General features: G+C 37.2%; 1 protein-coding gene across 1 annotated transcript; it reads left to right on the forward strand.

Annotated features, from left to right (window-relative positions):
- Nucleotides 1–907: 907 nt before the first annotated feature.
- Nucleotides 908–25,893, forward strand: MYOG (myogenin). Its single transcript, XM_077481659.1, has 3 exons — nucleotides 908–1,495; nucleotides 14,592–14,670; nucleotides 22,965–25,893. Exons 1-3 carry the CDS (start codon nucleotides 989–991, stop codon nucleotides 23,084–23,086), a joined length of 708 nt encoding a protein of 235 aa, XP_077337785.1. The 5' UTR covers nucleotides 908–988; the 3' UTR covers nucleotides 23,087–25,893.
- Nucleotides 25,894–26,782: the final 889 nt, after the last annotated feature.

Genomic DNA, 26,782 nt, shown 5'->3' on the forward strand with positions numbered 1-26,782 from the left:
ACTATGAATAAAATAAACATACATTATTCACAAGTCTATGTGCAGACATTCACTGCATAAAAAGGTCCAGCCATGAAGATTGCTATTTACATTAGAAAACATATTTTTCAGTGATTCAATTTTATCTCTGTATTAGTATTATAATGTATCACAACTTTCTATACCTATTTATAGTGTACATGTCTATCTATTGTCTTTTACATTATTGATCTAATCTATCTATCTATCTATCTATCTATCTATCTTTATCATAAGTAAGTCAAAATACTGCTAATACTATGTGATATGTGATACACCTCTAAATAAATCAGTTTTATCTTTTTATCTATCTTTGTAGTTATTATTATTATTATTATTATTATTGTTATTATTTGTACCTCTTTTTGTCATAAGCTAGTTGAACTTCTGCTAAAGTTATTTCTGAAGATTTTATATAATAGCCTTCTAAACAGAACTATCTATCTATCTATCTATCTATCTATCTATCTATCTATCTATCTATCTATCTATCTATCTATCTATTTATTATAGTTAACATTTCTTTATCATAATTAAATTGTTAACTGTTTTTAACATGAGTTAACTGCCTTTATTTCTATTAGTTGTATATGTTATCCTGCTTTATCTATCTATCTATCTATCTATCTATCTATCTATCTATCTATCTATCTATCTATCTATCTATCTATCTATCTATCTATCTATCTGATAGTGGCATTTAAAATTTAAAAGGGAATGTTTCCTTTGTACTTGTACTAGAAAAAAAAAGAGTCCTCTAGGGAGAATCCCGTCTATTCAGACGTAAAAAGTTTTGATGTCAGGCAACAGCTAAAAAGTGGATCAGGTTTCGTGTGCCTTTTTCTATATTTATCTCTGTGATTTAATGCTGGGCAGAGGGTTTAAATGGCATCAAGCAGTTGGTGTGAAGGGGAGAAGTGCAGTTGCTGTGTTGTTATTGAAGGGAAACACATCTTAACAGTCGAACACGATGGAACTCTTTGAAACCAGCCCTTACTTTTTCCCAGAGCAAAGATTTTTCGACAATGAAAATTATTTTTCCACACGGCTCCCCACTTATGATCAGGCTGGATTTCAAGATCGTGGCTCCATGGGTATTTGCGCTGATGGTGTTATACTGCAAGGAGCAGGCATTGAAGAGAAGGTATCTCCTCATGCCAGCGTAGGCCAACAGGACCACTGTCCCGGGCAATGCCTGCCATGGGCCTGCAAAATGTGCAAACGGAAGACGGTGTCTTTGGACAGAAGACGAGCAGCTACGATGAGGGAAAAACGCAGGTTGAAGAAAGTAAATGAAGCTTTTGAAGCCTTAAAAAGAAGCACTTTGTTAAACCCTAATCAGAGACTTCCTAAAGTTGAGATCTTGAGGAGTGCCATCCAGTACATAGAACGCCTGCAAGCTCTGCTGGCATCCCTTAACCAGCAAGACAGGGACCAAAGAGATTTGCTATACATAACAAATGGAGGGCAGCGTGTGGTAAGCATCAGTGATTTTGGAAAATGAATCATATAAATACAATACTTTGCTTGTTCTTTATCAATAGATACTTGTTAAGATCGATGAATCGGTACATTATATTTAATGTCAAAACATACACTGTACATTTAGCAATAGAGATACTACCATGGCATCAGATACCACCTTGGCATTACTCACAATATCCTACAGGGGAAACAAGGTGTTCCTGTGTGCAAAGATGATGTGCAGTTTATAGACAATGACAGTACCCAATCATATTTTACATTTCATCAGTGTAGACCAATCAGAACACTGTTAGATGATTAATGATTGTTTGCTAAGTACTGCACTGAGTACATTACTGTTTGCCTTGTCAAACAGGTCTATACGAACAATTTCCTGTATAACTAATCCTTAAAATACAAGTTTTACAGCTGATATTTTAGTATGATAGATTTGGATTTTGCTAAATAATCTATATACAATCATGAGTGAATCAGAACAATTAACATTATTCCTGGGAGTTAATAGAATAATGCATATATAAAATAAGATAATGACAACTTTTCCCGATATGCAAACAGTAATTAAAATAATTAATGCATCTTTAATAAGAAAACTTGGCATCTTTTTTACACAGGTTTAGTACACTAAAGTACTAAAGTAAAGTACACTAGTACTGCAATGAGGTGCCCAACTTTAAAATCATGCCTAACCTGTTTTTGTTGGTATATGTGATTATGTGATTATCAAGCTGAAAATAAAGTGATAATTCTAAGGTTGCTATTATTCGACTTGATTTGTACAAGCTTCAGTTGTAATAATCAATCATCTTATGAAGCAATAATGAGTAATAGCAAGCATTCAGAAGTACTTATTTGCACACTTTGAGGTTTTCCAACATTGTGCAAATGGCTGCTGTATGCTTTTTTAATAATTTGCTTTTCTCAGTTTAAAAAGGAATAATACATTGCATGTTCCTTTATCTACACATCAGGCAAATTGTAAAGAGGGTTTTTATCAGGTCTAGGAAAGACACAATTCAAGCAAATACAGTAGATCTATTACCACTTGTCATTCTTGGTGAGAGATCTGCTTATGTATGAACAACTTTACACATTCTCTTTTACAGGCATACCCCACATTTAAGTACACAGTGGGGTTTATTTACTAAAGCCAGAAAGTGCGAAATCAGGCTCACTTCTGCATAGAAACCAATGAGCTTCTAACCCCAGCTTGTTCAATTAAGCTTTGGTAATAAAACCTGGAAGCTCATTGGTTTCTATGCAGAAGTGAGCCTGATTTTGCCCTTTCCTGCTTTATTAAATAAACCCCATTGTGTACTTAAAAGTGGGAAGCCTGTATCTTGTTTTTTTTCTCCTAAATGAAATCCCTTGCCTACTTAACCAGAGAGTACCATCTCAATCAATCTCTCCTTGCTGACCTTGACCAAGCCTGGATGTTAGCAGCATAACAATGCAGACCACTCAGTACAAGAAATTCATTAGCTTTGTTATGTATAGGTCTGGGATCTTTAATTCTTAAAGTCATTATCCTGTAGGGACAGTAAAGTAAATAGGGATATATTTAAAGAAGTCTATGCATAAGGCTCATTATGAACAGTTGAACACCTAACTCTTGTAATACAAATATCCCAAGCTTGATAAATATGCTTCTTCCATTAACTTGTACAACGCAGGTTTTACGGAATTCCTAAATTAATGATTGTCTGGATTTTTTTTTGTTCAAAAGTTATTTACCACTATACTAAAGGTGAACAAATGCTATGAATATAGACAGCAAACATAATATGATAACACCAATACTATACAATATAGTAAATTCTATTTTAAACAGAAGAAGCAGAAACAAAGAGGTGCTATGATGTATATTCCAAAAGTGCACAACTTGTGTGCTTTGTTGGGACCATTAATATAAAAATTTACAGTGGTTCATGCATTAAAAATCTGAAGCAAGTAGAACAGGTTAGTAACTGAAAAATAAAATATTTTTAGCATAAATTGTGAATCTGCATTGTTCTATATAGCTTGGATTATAATGACTACCGGTATATGTATTAAAATTATTTTCTAATGTTACGTACAATATAGTGAACTATGTCGGTTGTATATAAAAAAAATAATGAAATCTTTACTATATATATATTTATATTCTTTCATTAATAGGACAGATGTGGTTTAATGGGATTTTAAGATTTTGCTGAACTGTTTAGAGACTGTGAAGACAACACATGTTGTGGATTCTGTCATTGGTGACAAGCGTGTCAAATGCATTGCTGTCATTAGGCTGGTTTCTTGCCTTCCACATTCGTGTAGCACTTGAACTCCTTAGTATGTCAATGCTAGTAGGGCTTACGTGTGACCTCATCACTGCCTGGACTAGCAAAGGTTATTTGGTCACTGGGTAGAGAGTGAGTGGCTGGTGACAGTAAACAGCATGCAGCAGCCTTGCTGGTACTAATCCTCATGGGACTTTGGGCAATCAGCTTTGAATGGCTGTTATGTTTACTGCTCAGTATGTCAGTCAGTTACTTTGATAAAATCCTCCACGTGTAAACTAAATCTACCAATTACTTCTGCTTTTTTGTTAAAACAAACCTATCCTTGTTTAAACTGATCTACTGCAATAGAATATCTGTCATACGTGATGTATCAATTTTGAGAAGTTAAAAAAACAAAAAAAGTTAACAAACTTTTAGTTTATTAAAATGACACAAGCACTGCTGTGTACCGTAATCAGAATTGGAACTTAGCATTTTTGGTATGTCCTATTTAAACCTTTAATACCTTTGTGTAAAATAGTAAAAACAAATGTACTGAGTCATAGCTGAGCACTACAGCAACTTATTCAACAAGACCGTTTAACAATAACCTTATTCAGCCGCAACATGTTACATCACCTAATTAATGAGTTACTGCTTTTATTAAGGCAAGATTCCAGTAATATAAATTTTTAATGAAAAATCAGTAGATTGAACCATTTACTATCCTACTATATTTAAATGGTTCATTAATTTAATAGGAAGTTTTGAAATCGGAGGGGGGTTACAAATTTTACTGCTGCACCCTTGATGCATCCACCTAAAGCTAGGGGTATATTGGCTGGCATGCTTATACTGGAGCACACATGCTTAAATCCCCACAACCCACAATCTGTCTGTATGCATGGTGTGTGGTTGGTGTTTTTACAGGAAAAAAAGCACTTAAAAAGGTAAAATAAGTGCAAGAAACTTAGCAGAAACTTGGTCTGGAAGAACCTGTTGACTTACAATTGTTTACCAATCCCGCTGATCAGGGAAAGATGACCATCTTATATCTGGTGGCAACTTAACATTACACTGGACTGTTACCGATTCAGAAAAAAAAAAAAAGCTTTAAGCTTGCTTAGTTATTGAAATGTTCCATAAGCAAGCCTTCTTTTCCAGATGATAGGTTCCTTTTAATGGAAACCTGCTGCTAATTCAGGGTATTTAATACTTTATAAATCACTGACCAGGAATAAATATGCAGATAAGGGGTTCTGACTCTGCTCTGACTTTTCTGACCTTCATCTAATGTCTCTGAATACTGAGACCAGGTATTTTGTAGAGCTGAAACCTAGATTTGTCTATATTGTATGAATGATTTGGGGGTCTTTGTGCAATAATGTGTTCTTTTTTTGGTCCACAGCAGATCTTTAAGGGCCACAACCTTAGGACAGCTGGACAAATAGTGCTAAAAATGTCATTGCCTTTACACAGTTTCTCCCTTGTAAGTGCAGAGATAATTGACACTATGGAATGCAATTGCCAGAGACACAGATCTGTGCATTTGGGGTCTTTTTAGTGTCTGAAAAAATAGCCTGAAACAATTTCCTAAATAGCTATCATTATAAAAAATAAAAAAAATTCTTGGGATTTAGGCAACTTTTTCATTTTGCTAATCTTTAATAAATATTTACCTTCATATTTTTTGTTTTAGATGAGCTATCTGAAAATGACAGAATGAATTGTTTTGGAAAGCAAGAAAATCTGGATAATTGCCAATCTTTTAAGTAACCTTTCACTGATAAAGGAGTGGTGGGCATTTAGAGCTACATAAATATATACAGATCATGTACTGTAGATGGCATTAAAAACTCTAGATGAAGACCACAATTCATTTGGTTCTCTTGATGCATCTTGTAGGGACATCCACATACACTTGCGAAGGAGGATGTGACAAGAGCATTAACCCATGATCAGAAAACATATCTTATACTAAAACGAAAGCCAAACTTTAGCTCATATACCCCAGGGGGTCTTGAAGAATGCCTATGGAAGAATCTAGGGAGGGAATTCATAAAGGGTGTTGTAGACATGCTTTAGAATTCCATTGGGCCTTCACACCAAAATTGTCAGTGCCTGATTCATGTACCTGTCAGAAATAGGTACATAAATCTGTTTGCAGTCACCACTGAGGTTGGAGTGTTCACACTTGACACTGCTGCCTCACTGTGCTCCCTCCTTGACAGCTTATGGCAGTGAGCATAGCTATAGCCATTGTTAATTCTAATAGCGGCTTCTGAATCCACTCACTGCCAATCACTGTCAATCAAATGTAAGGCATACCTGATGGATAACTAGTCTCTCAGTTCTACATTGGGCTTCACTCACTCAAGAGGTGCTCTGGCCATAGGAACTAGTTCCCCATCAGGTCTGCCTCCCCTCACTTGTCATGTCCCAAATATGGGTATTCTTATATTTGGGTACTGACATCACCAGTATCCTCTGGGGATAGAGCCACATTCATGACAGCTTCCCAGCACAGGTATGCCGCAATCTGTGCAATGGTGTACCTCTGTACGCTAGCTCAGAGCTGGTCTTAATTACTGCCAGTTTTCTAATCTGTAAGTTGGCAGTAATTCTGTTACTGCCACATCTACAGGTTCTGAAATTGTGCTAGTAAGAACTACCTGACGTTTATGCACATGTCAGTACCAAATCTGGTGAAAATGCTTGTCTGGATTAGATGGAGGTAGTTTTAAAGGACACTATTGCCAGAAAAGTGACAAAAATGCTATATTGAATTCCCCAGTATATGTTTAGAAACAAAAATTGAGAATCACAGTTATTATATTGTTCAAAATTCCTTAAACAAAATGACACAAGACGTTACGGACTATGCATTTCAGAGGCATCTTCAATCATTTCTAATTAATATTAGTTTTTATAGTTTATTATTCCATTAACCTTCCATTTCATACCTTTAATTTATTTATTATTCTTAATCCTTTAGCATTGATGAAGGGGGGGGGGGGGTGGTCATTTGTAACCCCTGAAGGTGCATTGGTTGCAATATTTTGTGTCATCTCTACTAAGGGCTAATACGTTTAGATTTCTGGAATCTCTCATAATTGGTGTGGTGCTCGATTTGTGGTTAACGTTTAGCAAAAACAATTAAAAAATTAAAATGACAGGGGTGTTAATCAGTCAACATTCTATCTAAAACAAAAAAAGTTTTGTCTCTAGATACATTTTAACTTATTGCCGATCATATACTGTACATGTATGGTGGCAAGGCGGCTCTCCTGTGCAAAATCACGTACACGTACGTGATTTTGCACCACCAGGTCTGGGGCACACATGGCGCCGCTGGCAACCCGTGGGAGCCAATCAGCGGGTCCGGCAGACCTGATGTTTGCTGGGACCCACCGATCGTTATTGACAGAGGCAGTTCGCCATTCTGTTAGTAGGAAAGAGATCCGTGTTCCTCCTTAGCAGAAACACAGAATCTCTGTCTTCACACAGTTATAGCACATCACCCACAGTTAGCAAGCACTCCCTAGGGACACGTTTAACCCTTTGATCACCCCTGATGTTAACCCCTTCTCTACTGGTGTCATTAGTACAGTGACAGTGCATATTGTTTAGCACTGATCATTGTATTGGTGTCACTGGTCCCCAAAAAAGTATCAAAAGTGACTTAGTGTCCGATTTGTCCACCACAATGTCACAGTCCCTCTATAAGTCGCTGATTACTACCATTACTAGTAAAAAAAATTAAATAAATAAAAATTCATAGTTTGTAGAAGCTATAACGTTGCACAAACTAATCAATATACGCTTATTGGGATTTTTTTTACCAAAAACATGTAATAAAATACACATTGGCCTAAACTGATGAATAAAAGACATTTTTAAATTTCTTTAACCACTTCCCGACCAGCGCACGACGATGTACGTCGACAGAATGGCACGGGCAGGCAAATTGGCATACAGGTACGTCCAATATTCAATGCCGCCCTGCCATCGGGAGCGCGCCGCCGGCGGCGCGCTCCCGCGCTGGTCGGGACCCCCGTGAGTCCGGTCACGGGACCCGCGGACTCGATCGCCACAGGCATCCCTGCGATCGTCTCACGGAGCGGCCGAATGGAGGAAATGCCGAGTAAACAGCATTTCTCCATTCTGCCTAGCAACTAGTGACGCTGATCTCTGCTCCATGTGATTGGAGCAGAGATCAGTGTTCACTAAATGAAAGCCCAACCCCCTCACAGTTAGTAACACACCCCTAGGAACACTTAACCCCTACACTGCCACCCACTGGTTAACCCCTTCACTGCCAGTGTCATTTACACAGGAATCACTGCATTTATATAGCAGTGATTACTGTATAAATGACAATGGTCCCAAAAATGTGTCAAAAATGTCCGATCGGTCCCCCACAATGTCGCAGTCACAATAAAAATCGCTGATCGCCGCCATTACTAGTAAAAAAAAAAATAATAAAAAATTATTAATAAAAATGCTATAAAACTATCCCTATTTTGTAAACGCTATAACTTTTGCGCAAACCAATCAATAATCGCTTATTGTGATTTTTTTTACCAAAAATATGTAGAAGAATACATATCGGCCTAAACTGAGGGAAAAAAAAAGTTTTTTTTATATATTTTTGGGGGATATTTATTATAACAAAAAGTAAAAAAGAATGCGTTTTTTTCAAAATTGGCGTTCTATTTTTGTTTATAGCGCAAAAAATAAAAACCGCAGGGGTGATCAAATACCACCAAAAGAAAGCTCTATTTGTGGGAAAAAAAAGGACGTCAATTTTGTTTGGGAGCCATGTCGCACAACCGCGCAATTGTCAGTTAAAGCGACGCAGTGCCGAATCGCAAAAAGTGGTCTGGTCTTTGAAGGTCTGCAAGTGGTTAATTGGATATGTTTTATAGCAGAAAGTAAAAAAACATTGTTTATATTTCAAAACTGTCACCCTTTTTTTTTTGTTTATAGTGCAAAAAAAATAAAAATGCAGAGGGGATCAAATATCATCAAAAGAAAGCTCTATTTGTGGGGAAAAAAAGGATATCGATTTTATTTAGGTACAGCATTGCACAATTGTCTATTAAAGTAACGCAGCTCCGTATCTCATAAAATGGCCTGGTCATAAAGGGGGATAAATCTTCCGGAGCAGAAGTGGATAAAGTGAGAAATTCAATCAGTAATCTGAATAGCTACTGTGGGTTATAGCACTCTGTACATTCTCACTCTTCACACTATTTATTTGTATCTTTTTTCCTATCTTTATTTTTTATTTTGTCTTAGTTAAGAAAAATAAACCCTTTTCATACAAAGCCTACCTATTGATGAGTGACAGCAACAAGCTGTGTATGTGTGTCATTGGTTGAGTCACTCAACGTCATGTATACATCAAATTAGTTAGCTACGTTCCATATCTATTGGAAAATAATTTTGGCTATTCCATTTACTCAGCATGCTTGGATAAACGTTACGTAGATTCAAGTGCACAGGCACTTCTGTTTTTCATTAGGGTTGCAGTAATTCCTGTATATTTATTCAATTTCACAGTATTATTTAAGGCAATGAGCTTTATTGCTGGAAGTGCCTAAAACTATTAACATGTAATTTCAATTGAAATTAAAGACAAACACTTGGCTTTAGACTGCATTATAATTTATGGCTTTAAGCGATTCCATCTTGTTTGTTAAACGTATTAATTTCATTCGATCAGTTGAAAGATGGTTGGAGTTATGTTATGTTCTCCCCTTCTAGTTTCCATTGCCTAGGAAGGATCATACATAGTCATGTCATGTACTACAGGCTGTAGAGACTTGTAAATGTAATTTGTACATCTTTGTATAGCTCTCCTAGTTGCAAAATCATGTAATAATATCATGCACAATTTAACAGTAACATCCCAGTAAAGTGACAAAATAACAGTACATAATCTTTTTTTCACAGAACTGAAAGAGGAACATATGCTGGGAGAAATACATAAGGCGGCATTGATCTTACCTCTTTCTGAAAACACTGGTTGCCTGGATGTTATGTAGACACAAAGGCTTTGATAAGTTCTGAGTCACTGATCCAGAACAAGTGTACAACCAGTGAAATCAATGATAAATTTAAACTCCAGATCAGCATATTTATATTTTTACAACACAAATCTCCTTTAATTATGCTAGAAAAATTAATGAATGGGTCATGTACACCAAATATTTACCAGTATTTTGATTAAAGTAGAAGTATAGCCAAAGCTATTTTGGCTTTGCATTTCCTGTAGGTCACAGGAGTGCAGATTGTTCTTCATTCATGTGACCCTTTTTCAGCCAGTGGGCTAAAGTCTGCTGTAGGGTTGACTTCACTCAGCCAGTCCAGGCTCAGAAAAGATTTCAACCATAAGTCGGGATCCACCCAGATGCCTGGACTGGCACCAGACTCAGGCTCTCAGTGATCCACTGAGAGCCTGAGCCAGCCCCCTCCACAGTCCCCCATTCCAGTGAGCACTGGAGGAGCAGAGCAGATAGTCGGTGACTGACAATCACTCAGTTCTGACTGCAGAACTGATGGGGGTCAGATGCTGCATCCACCAAGGTGGAAGTGTAAGTAATGAAACTTTGCAAAAAAAAAAAAATTCTAAATTGTATATTATATTCTAAAGAAACATCTTTTCTGTGTGATGAAGATGAAGCTGAAATTAAAACTATTTTACCATCCAAAATTTCTGTTTAGCCACTTTTGCGATCTAGGAACCCATTCCAGACAACATGAATAGATTGGCGACCTTACATTTCTCCTTTGTGTTAGGTTCACCTTGGATGGACCAGACCCATCCTATCACTTATTTACCTTTAATTCAAAATGTCTAATGGTATGTGGTCAGACTGTCCTGTGCTCAACACAGAAAGGCCTGGATGTTTAGCAAAGTCTGTAAGATATCTATATCTGATGCTCTCTGACATCAGCCTCAGGTTTGCTTATTGCTCCTGCCCACCACTGTAGCCCTCCACTGTAGCCCACTGCTCTCACCCACCACTGTCGCCCTGCTCAGTGGAGCAGCAAGACATTGATGAGGCCACCCCTCTGCTCTTCTATCCTGTTAGTATGTTTGGGAAGGTAGGATGGACAGCAATGTGCAATGAAATACAGCCTGATTGGCTCACACTGCCACTTCTGCTCTCCCATTTCGTGGTGTCTGTTCAGAGAATTATGAGAACCAGACATCGAGATATATTCAGATAATTATGTTCGTTTTGCATAAAAATAAAGCTGGCAACTTTTTAATAAATGTATTAGATAGATTACATAGTGTACTAGCTTATATCTGCCCTGAGTTTATCCTAAACTCTTCTTCCTGTGATTTTACATCATGAATAATGACATACAGGCTAGTTATATATGTATATTTCTGAAGAAATATACAGAATACATTATAACTCTTAATAATGTACAGATTAGATTATTTCACCTTTCCTTACCAGATATATTAGGAAACTACATGTATTGGCACACACAAACAGGCTGACTAGATTGAGAAAAACCAATAGGTAAACTGATGCACAATTATCAGGAGACTTCAGTTAAACTCACTGCATTTGTATGCAAGGTAGGATGACACATAGGGGCTTTCTTAAATCCAATGTATCCCATAATGCATCACTTCTATAATGAGTGGTAGGTATCGCCTGAAAGTATCATGTACAAAATAATGCCTCTTCCCTTGTGCTAAACACATGTATCAAATCTGGTGCTCAAAATAATATTCACATCACTGTGTATTGAAATCAATGGGCCTTTTTTCAGAAAAACCTGAAGCTGTGACCGAGCTGACTCCCAAGTTAGTTCACATAGCATTTATATGCTTAGCTAGTTCTTGGAAACATAACAATTATAATTTTATTCAGTGGAAAAGTGTATTAATATCTGTGTAGAATTAACAAATGGTATGTAATGACGAGAAATAAAGGAGGTTTCATTAGTAAAAAATTGTGTTGAAGTCCATTCTTACATTCAAAATATATGTGCCACATATGTATTAGTTATGGCCATAGTTAAACTCAAGAAGGTGATTAAAATAATCTCACTAGACTAGGAAACCTACATTTGTTTCCCCATGGAAATGCCAGCTTGATGGTGCTATAGTTGATGCCTTGATGCCTCATGGGCCTGTTTAGATACCACCAGGTTCATTGCTGCACCAAGTTTGTACCTTCTTTCTTGTGTTTGTGTAAGTTCCCTCCAGTTCTTCTGGTCTTCTTCAAAAACAAATTGTCGGCTGCTTGGTTTCTGCTTCAGTTGAGCCAAGATTGTATTAGAATGTTTGTGGGAGTACTAAAAATATTGGACTGCAAGATTCAGTTGCATTGATGATAAAAGGTACACTGTAAAGTACACTGAGCAAAATTATAAACGCAACACTTTTGTGTTTGCCCCTATTTATCATGAGCTGAACGCAAAGATCTATGACTTTATCTATGTACACAAAAGGCCTATTTCTCTCAAATATTGTTCACAAATCTGTCTAAATCTGTGTTAGTTATCACTTATCCTTTGCCGAGATAATCCATCCAGCTCACAGGTGTGGCATTTCAAGATGCTGATTAGACAGCATGATTTTTGCACAGGTATGCCTTAGGCTGGCCACAATAAAAGGCCACTCTAAAATGTGCAATTTTATCACACAGCACAATGCCACAGATGTCGCAAGTTTTGAGGGAGCGTGCAATTGGCATGCCGACTGCAGGAATGTCCACCAGAGAATTGAATATCTCTACCATGAGCCATCTCCAAAGGCGTTTCAGAGAATTTGGCAGTACATACAACCGGCCTCGCAACCGCAGACCATGTGTAACCACACCAGCCCAGGACCTCCACATCCAGCATATTCAGCTCTGAGACCAGCCACCCGGACAGCTGCTGCAATACACGGTTTGCACGACTAAAGAATTTCTGCACAAACTGTCAGAAACCATCTCAGGGAAGCTCATCTGCATGATCATCTTCTTCATCTGGGTCTCGACCTGACTGCAGTTCGTCGTTGCAACCGACTTAAATGGGCAAATGCTCACATTCGATGGCATCAGGTACTTTGGAGAGGTGTTCTCCTCATGGCTGAATCCCAGTTTTCACTGTACAGGGCAGATTGCAGACAGCATGTACGGCGTTATGTGGGTGAGCGCTTTGCTGATGTCAACGTTGTGGATTGAGTGGTCCATGGTGGCGGTGGGGTTATGGTATAGGCAGGCGTATGCAATGGACAACGAACACAGGTGCATTTTATTGATAGTATTTTGATTGCACGAGATACCATGAGGAGATGTTGAGGCCCATTGTTTTGCCATTCATCCACAACCATCCTCTCATGCTGCAGCATGATAATGCACGGCCCCATGTTGCAAGGATATGTACACAATTCCTGGCAGCTAAAAACATCCCAGTTCTTGCATGGCCAACAAACTCACCGGACATGTCACCCATTGAGCATGTTTGGGATGCTCTGGATCGGCGTATACGACAGCGTGTTCCAGTTCCTGAAAATATCCAGCAACATCACACAGCCATTGAAGAGGAATGGACCAACATTCCACAGGCCACAATCAACAACCTGATCAACTCTATGTGAAGGAGATGTGCTGCACTGCGTGAGGCAAATGGTGGTCACACCAGATATTGACTGTTTTTTAGACCCCCCCGACCCCCACCCCCCAATACAGCAAAACTGCCCATTTTAGAGTGGCCTTTTATTGTGGCCAACCTAAGGCACACCTGTGCAATAATCATGCTGTCTAATCAGCATCTCGATCAGCTACACCTATAAGGTGGATGGATTATCTCAGCAAAGGAGAAGTGCTCACTAACACAGATTTAGAACAATAATTGAGAGAAAGAGGCCTTTTGTGTACATAGAAAAAGTCGTAGATCTTTGCGTTCAGCTCATGATAAATAGGGGTAAAACAAAAGTGTTGCATTTATGATTATGCTCAGTATAAAGCAGCATTTTAGTAGAGGAAATGGTAAACTAGATAGGCTGTTGAATTTGGAAAAAAAGTTTATTGACCAAGACAATGTAGACCACTAAGAGTGACAACAGTGAAAAATTAAGCAATACAGCAGTTCTGTATAGCAAAGCAAAAGACAGAAGATTTTCAACATGTTTATTTGACCATTAACTAAAGTTTGTATTCATAAAGGTGGAATAGGGTAGCCTTGAAGTTTGGTAGTTGGTAGGTGACCTTAACTGTCCCTCCTTGATTCACTGCTGTAGGGCCTCGTCACGTGAATGTGAGGGCTTTAGGGGTGCCTGTTATCAAGCTACAACATTTATCTTCAAATCTGTATAGATTTACATTGTGCATATTCCTTATTGTAAGGTCCAGATCTTTATGAATGGTTATGGGCACTTAAAGTATCACAAAGACAATATATTTATATTATTTGTACTCTAATTATGTATTTTGGAGCCTGAAATAGTGGTGTGTCAAGGAGAATCCATACAACCTGTCTACTACAGCTACTGTTGCCAACGTGGAGCTTCTCTCCTGAACACAAGTAAAATGTTACTTATGTCTTGTAGTCCCATTTATGTGTAGCTCTACCTTTCCAACAAGTAGTACCTATCACTCCACTTTTTAACAGCTGGTGCAAAAACCCAAACTGCTGCTATGATTATAAGCAAACGAGTAGGTGAACTGTCATTCCAGCCTACAATGAGGAAGAAAAAGGGTCTATACATATGCTGCATACATACATATGCCAGAATGAATAAGTGAATTGATCCCTTGCCTCAGCTAGGGTCAACTTGAAGTCATAATATCATGTAATTCTTTTCTATTTTAGGTATCCAGTGAATGTGGATCAACTTCCTCATCTTGCAGCCCTGAGTGGAATGAGTCCGACTTCAGTGGAAGTCAAAGTGGTAAGAGGAACGATCTTATCATTTTTCAATCTCCCCTTCACTGGCATGAAACATTTTTCTCAGTGATAGCTGGTCACATTTGTGAGATACATCTATATTTGCTAGAAAAATTTTAATTTTGGAGGAAAAACAAACATAAAAAAACAAACACACACATATATATATATATATATATATATATAGTAGCTCACAAAAGTACACCCCTCACATTTTTGTAAATATTTTATTCTATATTTTGATGTGACAACACTGAAGAAATTATACTTTACTACAATGTAAAGTAGTGAGTGTACATTTGCTGTCCTCTCAAAATAACTCAACACACAGCCATTACTGTCTAAACCGCTGGGAACAAAAGTTAGTACACCCCTAAGTGAAAATGTAAAAATTGGGACCAATTAGCCATTTTCCGAGGATCGGAAAAAAAGAATCATTGCTCTACATAAAGATGGCCTAGGCTATAAGAAGTGGCACTGTGGCCAAGACCATAAAGTGGTTTAACAGGACAGGTTCCACTCAGAACAGGCCTCACCACGGTCGACCAAAGAAGTTGAGTGCACATGCTCAGCGTCATATCCAGAGGTTGTCTTTGGGAAATAGACATATGAGTGCTGCCAGCATTGCTGCAGAGGTTGAAAGGGTGGGGGGGTCAGCCTGTCAGTGCTCAGACTATACGCCCCACACTGCATCAAATTGGTCTGCATGGTTGTCATCCCAGAAGGAAGTCTCTTCTAAAGATGATGCACAAGAAAGCCTTCAAACAGTTTTCTGAAGACAAGCAGACTAAGGACATGGATTACTGGAGCCATGTCCTGTGGTCTGATGAGACCAAGATAAACTTATTTGGTTCAGATTGTGTCAAGAGTGTGTGGCGGTAACCAGGGGAGGAGTACAAAAACAAGTGTGTCTTGTCTACAGTCAAGCATGGTGGTGGAGTGTCATGGTCTGGGGCTGCATGAGTGCTGCTGGCACTGGGGAGCTACAGTTTATTGAGGGAACACTGAATACCAACATGCACTGTGACATACTGAAGCAGAGCATGGGCCGTAGGGCAGTTTTACAATGTGATAACAACCCCAAACACACCTCCAAGACGACCACTGCCTTAATAAAGAAGCTGAGGATAAAGGTGAGGGACTGGCCAAGCATGTCTGCAGACCTAAACCCTATTGAGCATCTGTGGGGCATCCTCAAATGGAAGGTGGAGAAGCGCAAGGTCTCTAATATTCACCAGCTCTGTGATGTCATCATGGAGGAGTGGAACAGGACTCCAGTGGCAACCTGTGAAGCTCTGGTGAACTCCATGACCAAGAGGGTTAAGGAAGTGCTGGAAAATAATGGTGGCCACACAAAATATTGACCCTTTGGGCCCAATTTGGACATTTTCACTAAGGGTTGTACTCACTTTTGTTGCCAGCGGTTTAAACCTGAATGGCTGTGTGTTGAGTTATTTTGAGGGGACAGAAAATTTACACTGATATACAAGCTGTACACTCACTACTTTACATTGTAGTAAAGTGTCATTCGTTCAGTGTTGTCACATCAATATTTACAAAAATTTAAGGGGTGTACTCACTTTTGTGAGATACTGGGGGTTATTTACGAAAGGCAAGTCCACTTTGCACTGCAAGTGCAATTGAAAGTGCACTAAAAGTGCACTTGGAAGTGATGTCGCTCTAAATCTAAGAGGTAGATCTGAAATGAGGGGAAGCTCTGCTGATTTTATCATCCAATCATGTGCTAGCTAAAATGCTGTTTATTATTTATTATTATGCTGATTTATTTTCCTTGCACGTCCCCCTTGGATCTACAGCTACTTTACGTCCAAGTGCACTTTCAGTGCAAAGTGGATTTTCCTTTAGTAAATAACCCCCACTGTGTGTGTGTGTGTGTGTGTGTGTGTGTGTGTGTGTGTGTGTGTGTGTGTGTGTGTGTGTGTGTGTGTGTGTGTGTGTGTGTGTGTGTGTGTGTGTGTGTGTGTGTGTGTGTGTGTGTTGTGTGTGTGTGTGTGTGTGTGTGTGTGTACACATACACAGTATATATATCGAATTGACCCTCATTGAGACTGAAAGTGATGGGAAATTGTTATTGTTATCAGAACAATAGGTGATAGAAAATCTTCCAATGGTCTTCCAGTAAAAACTTTCTAATTCCCCTCTTTTTCCAGAGATTTCTTCTCACTTTCTTTTGCTGAGGAAATCTTCCCAATATGACGCAGACAGCAAAAAAGAAAAAAAATAATTGTACAAGCACTTTAACGCTTTCTTTTTTTATCTACTCCTTTCATTTAAGTTTATTAACTTTACATTTTAGTTTATCAGTATATAAATTGGTGTACAAATAGGTGATTTTAAAAGCTCAACATCTCTAGGTTTTAAGTCTTCAATTCAAGTTAACCTAATTACCTACTCTTTAAAATTCAAAGTTGTCAGTCATCCCTGTTTGACACTGTGAAATGTGAATATGGGCGCACTTATGTAACATGATCAAAAAGGAAAAACTAAAATGGTTTGCTAATGATGTCCCCACCTAATGAACACAGTCACCTGTTTCTTTGTCTTGTCTATTTAACTATTATGACCTTTGCAGCTCTTCAATAAAAAGAAATGTAAATTCTAATTATTAGAAAGGCAATATTTGAGCTTATTTAACATGCTAATGTGTTACACAACAACCAATCAGAAGGAACATTTCATTGTTCTGACTTCATTAAACTTACATTTGTTGAGGACTAGTATGGGGAATTAAGCAGATTGCTCGTTATATGCCAAACTACTACTAAGAATCTTCTCAAAGCGATGAATCAAACTCAGAGCTGTCTAGGAAATTGAATTGGCAATACAGGAATCAAAAAGTGAGGAAGCTTAATGAAGTGCATACATCTGGGAGGAAATCAGATGCTTCTTCATACTGAGATTGACAAAGTATTTACAAAGGGCTCCGACCAAGCAACTAAGCAGCTAGGGCATGTAGCAAAAGTATCAGAAAATGAGGGCATGTCATAGCAAAGCAAGATATTCTCCAAATTGAGTCGATATTACACTTTTCTTGTACAAGTGTACAGTATAGAGTTGATTTACTAAAACTGGCGAGTGAAAAATCTGGCGCAGCTCTGCATAGAAACCAATCAGCTGCCAGTTTTTTTTTCAAAGCTTAATTGAACAAGCTGAAGTTAGAATCGGATTGGCTGTCATGCACAGCTGCACCAGATTTCGCCCTCTCCAGTTTTATTAAATCAGCCCCAATGTGTCCTTTAACCTAAATACATACATCTGAGAAAAGATGTCTTTAAAACTTTGAGTATCAAGAATAATTCTGAAATGCATTTAAATCCAGAGGTACTTTCCACTGTATTAAAATTTTCTTCTATTTGGTTTAAAAAGCAATAAAAGCTTTACTTACGGGAGCACCTACAACATTGCCTAAAATGTTCCAATTGAACAACCACTTTTTAACCTCAAAATAAACATTCTCTATTTTATCAGGAAAGATACGTTAAAGCTAACATAAAGTATTTAGAAAGACCGACATGTGTAATTAATTGAGAGGGTCCATGGGCTTTGTATTCATGCACAACAGATCTGAACAGATTTGCATGAAGTGTAAATGAATTGTTCTTCCAGCAAAGGTCAAAATTCCGTACTTTATGTTAATGGATTAAATAAGAACAGAAATCCCTTCAGGCCTCAGATTCTGCATTACAAATGATATGCTCTGTTTAAAAAAATCACATGCCCCCAATAAATGGTTTGTGAAGGTCATATTTGCAGTAATATACACTGATGCAGAGTGCCAGGCAAAGAACAATAGATCAGTAATGTTTAAGCTGTGTGTTCAAGCAATGTGACTCAAAAATAAGAACATACAGGAGGTTATTTACTAAAGGCAAATCCTATTGTGCACTAGAAGTGCACTTGGAAGTTGCAGTCGCTATGGATCCAAGGGGAAGACTTGAAATTAGGGGAATCTCTGTTGATTTTATCATCCAATCATTTGAAAGCAAAAATGCTGTTTTGTATTTTCCTTGCATGTCCCCCTCCGATCTACGAAAATGGAATAAGAGAGGGACTATGGACTTTTTAGGCACCATAACATAGAAACATTTTTTGTATATAAAGTAATTTTATTCATTAAAAAGAGAATTTGTTTTTTATACAAGGTTTTAAAAACTCATCACAACCAATAGTCATATCCATGTACAGAATCTAGTATAATTACTGCTGCTGTAACCTGACCAAGTTTCAATTAGAAGCTATGGACAATCTACAGTGACTGCACTTTCAAGTGCACTTGGAAGTGCACAGTGGATTTGCCTTTAGTAAATAACTCCCACAGAGTGTTAAAGGGCCTTATTAAATACATGAAAATGTGTCAGCTAGATCTTTTCCATAATGTAATACATTAATTGTATTTTTAATTTCTTATTTCTTTAGTTTAGAATAAAAGGCCAAATGAAAAGAAAAACTTCCACTGAAAAAATATATATATATTTTAGATGAAATACAGTGAAGGAAAATTATTACAAATATCCAATCATGTACAGAGGACTTAAAATAGAACTTCTCCCCACTTTGTTTTACAGTTTAGTAAAACAGGTCCCTGCAGTATAGTTGCATTTACAATTATAATTTTTTGCTATTGTGTTTCCTTTCAGGTTGGAAACTGAAATTTAATATGTACAACAATTTTATAACAATTAAAAAATATATTTATATTTAATATTTTTACAGATATGCAGCTGCTTACATTCAGACCCTTTCTCTAAATGAGAATGTTTGCATGTTGTCTAAAAAGAGTAATGAGGGAGGGGGATGAATCACTCATAAGTTATCTAAATTTGACCTTGAGCTATGAATCTCTGTAAACAACAGGTTTTATTGTTAAGGCAGGCCACAGACTGTGTGAATTTCTTTCCTGCAACCGCGGATTGCAGGAAATAAATTCACACAATTCCCCCATTAACACAGACAGTGACTATAGCAGCCGCTAGCGATAATCGCAAGTGAATTCCGGCAGGCTGGTTGCACCCAAGTTCATCAATCGATCAACTTCGTACAGCTTGCCCACACATGGTTTGAATCTCAGCCAGTTCTTGCCAAACCCGTCCAGATTCTAACCATCTATGGCTGGTCTTAGAAAGAAATCAAAAATATACTTACATGTAAAAGGAGAATAAAATTCCACTGCTGGCCAAACATCTAAATATAAAAAAAATTGAAAGTAATTATTCATAATTACCTGATTAAAGAAACAACACTATTTGATATTGAAAGTAAATAAGCAAAAGTGTGTATAAAAAATAACAATATGGAAAAAAATAGGCAGATGAAGGGTTGGTCTAGGTCAATCTCAGAGTTAGAGTAAAGCCTCGCACACATGATTGGATTTTCTGCAGACAAAGCCTCTGACTTTTGTCCAAGGGCAAAAACTTGTCTTACATACAAACGGCACACAATTGTCAGCCAAAGAACACAAACGTAGTGACGTACTAGACATAATATGAGCCGATAAAGAGGAAGTTCAATCATCAGGCACCATTCTTTGGGCTCCTTCTGCTAATTTCGTGTTAGTAGAAGTTTGGCGAGTCTTGACTCATGCTTTTCATTTTACGGTTTTCAGTTTGTTTATGAATGGCCATTCATCAATCAGACATGTTGCAATCGGAGGAGATAATGCGTTATTTATTATTGGCCTTGGTGTTATTGCTTTGACCCAAGTCCAGTCCAGGAACAGGAGGAGGAGGATTTCTTGGACCAAAAATTGTCTACTTTAATAATCGTGACTAATTACGTCAGATGCCTTTGCTGCTAGAGCTCCATGAGAATCATCCGGATGATTTTCGGAATTATCTCTGAATGACAGACCCCTGCTTTCACCAACGCTTGGCATTGTTGACCCCCTATAGTAGCCTCCCTGGCGGTATGATTCAGTCCGGTTTTAGGTACTGAAAGCGGTACAATTATTTTGCATGGAAATTTGGCGTTTTATTTTGTAGTCCTGTAATTCTTAGGAATAACTCTCTTAAATCTCCTCAAACCAGAGTCTAGTGGACATCCCGGGTATGATAAAGTTTATAATATAATAAAGAATAATAAAAATTATTCAATAATGTAATCAAATCCTAAAACACTGAAAAAGGGACATGTTTTGGTTGCTATGGGCAATCTCCAAATTCCAGGCAGAAAAAACAGTATTTATAATATAAAAGTGCATGGAGGGCACTGCACAGACCACTAGGGACAAAGGGGGTGTGTAATTTTTAATACAGCACGGTAATCTGTAAGATTACAGTGCTGTGTGTGTTTTGTGTCTTTTTACTTTTTTGAATTTGCCGCTGTTCTCCGCTCCTGTGCGCCGTAACGTCGCAGAGAACGGAGCTCGGCGGCATTCGGCACTGTGAATCAAGCGGAGGACAGCTCGATCATACAGCGCGGGGGACATCGCTGGATCCAGGGGACAAGGTAAGTAACTCTCCCTGTGTCCCCCCCTGCATCCAGCGATGCGATCCCGAGTCTGGCTCGGGGTTACCGCTCCTATTAGTAAATTCCTAACCCGAGCCAGACTAGGGATTAACGCTAGGGGGGTTAAGAAGCAGAACACATGCATGAGGCTTTTATTATATTTTTTGATTGAATAATGATTTGATTTGGTATATTTTCTATATTTTTGGATGCATAGAATGCACTTTTTGGTTAAGTTCTCTTGGCAGGGAAATGTCTAATTGTATTTGTTTACTTTTTTAAATGCACAATAAAAAAATAGTGCAGAATAATACATGGCTATGTGTTTTATTTCAAATCACAGTTTGGGAGTAGGCAGTTACATTTAAAAAAAATACAATGTAAAATTAATAAGAGACACCAACATAGTTGTATCTTTGATCTTAAAACCAAGGGATAATGTTGTTGTGGTAACTTGCCTAAAAAAAAAACAAAAAAAACAAGCATAATAATATTGTTCTTGGTATCACTAGAAAATAAAATCCTTTTAAAATACGTTTGGCAGAACTCCATCAGTATCACCAGCAAAGCAGTTTTATTATTACCCCATTAAATAAGAAGAGAATGTGTGCTGCATTTCGACATTTCTTAATTTGGCATGTCACGAATGTTAATTCTCCATTATGAACGCTGGTTTACAAAATCGACCACTTCTGGCTCATCCTTTCTTCCGAGCATGCATGTTTGTACTTTGGACTTTTGTCTGACAGACTTGTGTACACACGATCCAACAACAGACATTTGTCTGCAAAATTTTTAAAGCCTGCCATCCAACATTTTTCTACGGAAAATCCAACGAAAAATTGTCTGATGGAGTGTACAAACAGTCGGATTTTCCACCAACAGCCCGTCATCACACAATTCCCATCGGAAAATCCGATCGTGTGTACGAGGCTTTAGAGTTCAGAGTAAAAGGTTAGGTTCAGTATATTTTAGATAGGATCTACAAAAACAAAAACACTTTTTTAAAATTAGTATTAGTCTTGGTTAGAGCCAGCGTCAGTGTGCTTTAGGTAGGATAATAAAAAGCAAAAGGCACACCGTTGTTTCTGGGCCCTACTACCGGTACTTTGTCATAAATATGAAAAAAATATAAAATAAACTATAAACATTCCTTAGTGTATTTCTAGATATTTACCTTAATATGTTATCAGTGCAATACTATAAAAACATACATATATAAGTATTTCAGCTTGCACCACATTGTTTGAACAATGCAAAAGTGGCTGTACTGCCTTTTATTATGTGCAAATAGCCCAGTTAGGATATCAGATGAATCACCCTCAGGAGATATTTTTGTCAATGTTATCTGCCCAGAAGTCTTTCTAAAGCTACACAATTTACGTAATTTTCTTGTTCTATTTCAAAGCATTTTTACTATCAAGAGGTCTATGATGGGCAGGATAACTTTACTAGAAAACTATAAAAAATGTAAAATTAAAAATGTAATTATTCACAAGTATAAACTGTCTCCAGTGTAATAAGGCACCAATACAAAATCAAGTCAGTTTTGTAGTTGATTTCACAAATGTAACTCCTGTTTAAGCATTGAATAAAATGGAAAGACAGATGTGGCCCATTAAAATGTCTTCTGAATGATGAAAGGTAAATGAGCAAAAAAATTACAAATGAATGATAAAATAATTATTTATAAATGAACATGAGATTTATATCATGGGTATGTGGAGGTAAAATGATAATCTGACAAGGATGCAGTACTTTAGTGATATGTCTCTATAGAATACATATTTGCTATCTATCTGGCATCCTAATTCCTTCTGTTTCCTCTTGCAGAAAACCTTCTAAGTGATGATTCCTCAGAGCAACGTGACATAAGTTCATTGTCTTCGATCGTTGACAGCATCACATCTGGAGAGGTGTCTATAAACTATTCTGAGCAGCATATTGGAAACTAAATTATGCAAGATGTTGTTTGTGGACCTTCCTGTAAGCTAATAGCACACTGGAAGTAACATATTATGGACCGATTCTCGTAGCACTGTTGTCTGATAAAATGACTTAGAAATGAAATCTCCTCTCAGTGACGCCATCGACATTTGGTGGTACAGGGTATTAAGTGATATAGAAGGTATTTGGAGAGAAATGGATAAGATATTTAAACCTAGATCCTCTCAATAAGTTTTGTCCAACCTAATCTTTAGGATAAAGATATTTAATAATGAAACTTGTCTCTACTATTCATGTAGCAAGAGACTGAAGAGCGACACTCATACCACTGGCTAATATTTGGTACATTTTGCTTTTATTTTCTAAATAAGTTTTTCTTCTAAGCTGAATGCTCTAAGCATATGTGATAGAAAGTAAAGTAATAAGAGAGTATTTTAAAAATTGCACAGAATATCATAGACGTCATCAAAATGGCAATATTAAGTTAAACATCCACTGATCACTCACTTTGGTTGAGGGATATTAAAAGTACTCTTTTGCATGTAAAAATTGATCTATTTCAGGAGCAGTGTGAGAATACCACCACCTGTGAATATTTACTACGTTTGAGCTGATCATGCCAGGCCTCAAGTGTTTAAAAATACAGCATGCAAATGTCTCCAGGACTGGGAGACCTTTAAGGCCTGTTCAGAAATATTTTCTTTGCAGCAAAGTATTCTTTTTCAAACTTCTTTTGGTGCAGAGGGGCAAAACATTTACACCACTTATGTCCGTCATTAATGCCTGCTCAGAGGAAGTTGATTTGTAATGTGTTCCAAGCAAAGCAGATTTTTCCTCTCAGAGAAGTGAACTTTCCTATACTTCCCATGATGCTTGTCTTAAGACACATCCCAATGTACCAGTTATTGCATAATCACTCATTTGTATTAGTAACAATTATTCAGTTAGGCTTCTGCCTGGGATTCTTTTATGTAGAAGAACAGTGTTGTGCCTGGTTTAGCTATGCTGGACATAGCTTGAGGGGCATTAAAAATGCTCCAATGGGCCTGGCTCCTAGCAGCAATTGGAATAGAAATGGTCTGTTGGTTGACATTTATTATTTGGACATATACCAAATTACACTCTTCTTTTGGAACAGTGAAATTACTGTCACTGAAATAGTACTTTCTGTGAGTTTATTCCACACTGTTTGCATGCAAAAGGTACCCAACATATTTTCACATATATTCTAGTGCTAAAACTTTTAAAGACATTGTTATGCACAAAACAATGTCCTTAAGTAATAAATCCTTATGTGATCCCTGAAAAAATGTTAAGGTAGCAAGCAAAAGGGATCTAGGCCAAATGATTTACAGTACTTGAATACCACCGTTTTAGAGTGAAGATTATAACAGTGTTTAAAGAGTATATGTCACTTGACAGCTTGTCTTGTAAGATGAACCCAACACCTGCTTATTTTCACATTTGCCATACTCCCCTTGCCACCTCCGTGCTCCATCTGAGCCCTTAGTAAATAACTGGTACTTCCAAGCATGTGAGAGAATGTGACCTCATCAAGAACTCCTGGTTCTGACAGCTGAGGGGAGGCTTGGTGAAGTTGAATATAAGTAGGAAGGGGGTTCTTGTTAAAACAACTCATCACTTTTCGTTGAATGGGCAAAGTGATAAAGTCTCTTTAATGTGAACAAAATAACAGTTCCACTGTGCTCTGTTTCACTTTTTCATAGCATGTTGCCTGCTATAAGAAAGATAAAGTAGATACAATTTAATGCACAGCTTGGAAGACTTACTTTTTATAAATGCACTAAGTTGACTATATTGGTCGTTTGGATTTAAAATATTTTCATACCAGCATTTGTTCTGGTAGTGAGAACCCAATCCAAGTAGAGGAACAAATGAAATGCATTAGGCTTAATTCACTAAGCTTTAACATAACTGTGGGGCTCTTTATTTTATCAGTCATGTGACAAATTTTTCAAACCTCAGCTGAAAAAAAACTGTCACTGTTTTTAAAATAGGGATCCTTGTCTTTGTGTGCTATCTTTGTGAATTGAGTCTCATGTGAGCTGTGTCAGCAAATGACACCTAGAAATGCATGCTAGTGGGTTTCTAGCATGAAAATCTGTAAACTCGTAGCACTTGTCTGCTGTAAATATGTATAACCTTATACAGAATGCTGTTTCTACTGTAAACCACCTTTAAATAAATCCTTAAGATATGTGTTGGATAGCTTTTCCTACAAGAATAGAAATTCTTAATTGATTATGATCAGTTATTGTTTTCTGAATTATTTAAATAATTATTAATATTCCTTTATGTGCCATATTTAAGAAACTGGCCTTAATTGTTGCCATGATAACACATAATTATTTAATTAAATTATTAAATTAAATATGATTACACCTAATTAATTTAAAAAAAGAGAACTCGATTTAACTTTATTTAAAACTCAAACCAGCTTATATTTATTAATAATATCCTTAAGGAGTATAATTAAAACACCACAAAGTTATTACTAATATTAATTATGGTTTGGACAACATTAAAAAAACTTCATATAAATTCCATCTTTTGGTATCAGATTTTTTTTGTATTATATTTTTATCAAAGGGGTGGGATTTATATAAAATGATGTGGTTTAAATAAAGTTTTTTTTTTTTATTGTTCACTGGGGCCAATGGGTTTTTACTGATTGCAGTATTGTTTGACCAATTTTAGTGTAACAGCCATTTTTTATTATAAATGTGTGGGTTTGCCTTTTTTATTTTTGCTAACTTATTTGTATGTTTTTTTTAATAAAGATTGTTTGATTAAACAGTTTGCTGTAGCCATTTCTTTAAACATTCACATACTATAACAAAGCCGAGGTTCAATTTAGCACCTTGCTCTGGGTTGCATGGTCTAGAGAGGAACTAGGACATCCAAAGTCACACCTGAGGAGCAGCCACTACTGTTCTTACAGTAAATGAATCAGGTCAAAGGACAATTTATAGCGTGTGAAAAATATATGGGTGAAATAATGGATGGAAATTTGTGGTGAGGTAATGAGCAGCATGCAAGTGCCAATGGGAATGGCTTTAACTCTTAATTTATATAAATAAAGATAGGTAACAGCGCTAGGAAAAAAACATATAAAGAGGAACAATAGCAGCCAGCACAGTTCGTTGATCATCAAACTCAATAAAATATAGTCCAAAGTGCAGCACTTATTCAAGTTCAATCATTGAAGAGACTGCTGTAGAATCACTCTATGATAGTGAGAAAGCATCCACCATTTCCAGGAAGTGCAGGGAAAGGCACACAACACCCGGGTGTATCAAATCTGCTTACCAGAACACAAATAGAGAAGAGCATCAAAATATATCTCAGCTTCCACTCTCCACCAGATGAACAGATGATCACCAGGACCACTCTTAGTTGATATCAATCTCTCACAACCACCATGCCTTGTCTGAAACAAGTCCCTTGTTTCAGACAAGGTTCCCCTCTGGGACCATCAGTAGTCCACGTAGCAGGCTCTTATGGCACTTGCAGATGGATCTTAGTTAGAGATTAACTCTTAATTATATTAGTGAGTTTTTGTAAATTATTCCAGCACTGCCATAAAAATCCTTGCTTACTTGACTTGACTATTACTTTAGAATTCATATAATTCCGGCACTAGGATATATTTAGCAAAACGCGTTAACCCCTTTCCATATCTT

This window comes from Lithobates pipiens, unplaced genomic scaffold (genome assembly GCF_037356315.1).
Source record: "Lithobates pipiens isolate NorthernLeopardFrog02 unplaced genomic scaffold, aLitPip1_a1.2 Scaffold_16, whole genome shotgun sequence".
Classification (NCBI taxonomy): Eukaryota; Metazoa; Chordata; class Amphibia; order Anura; family Ranidae; genus Lithobates; species Lithobates pipiens.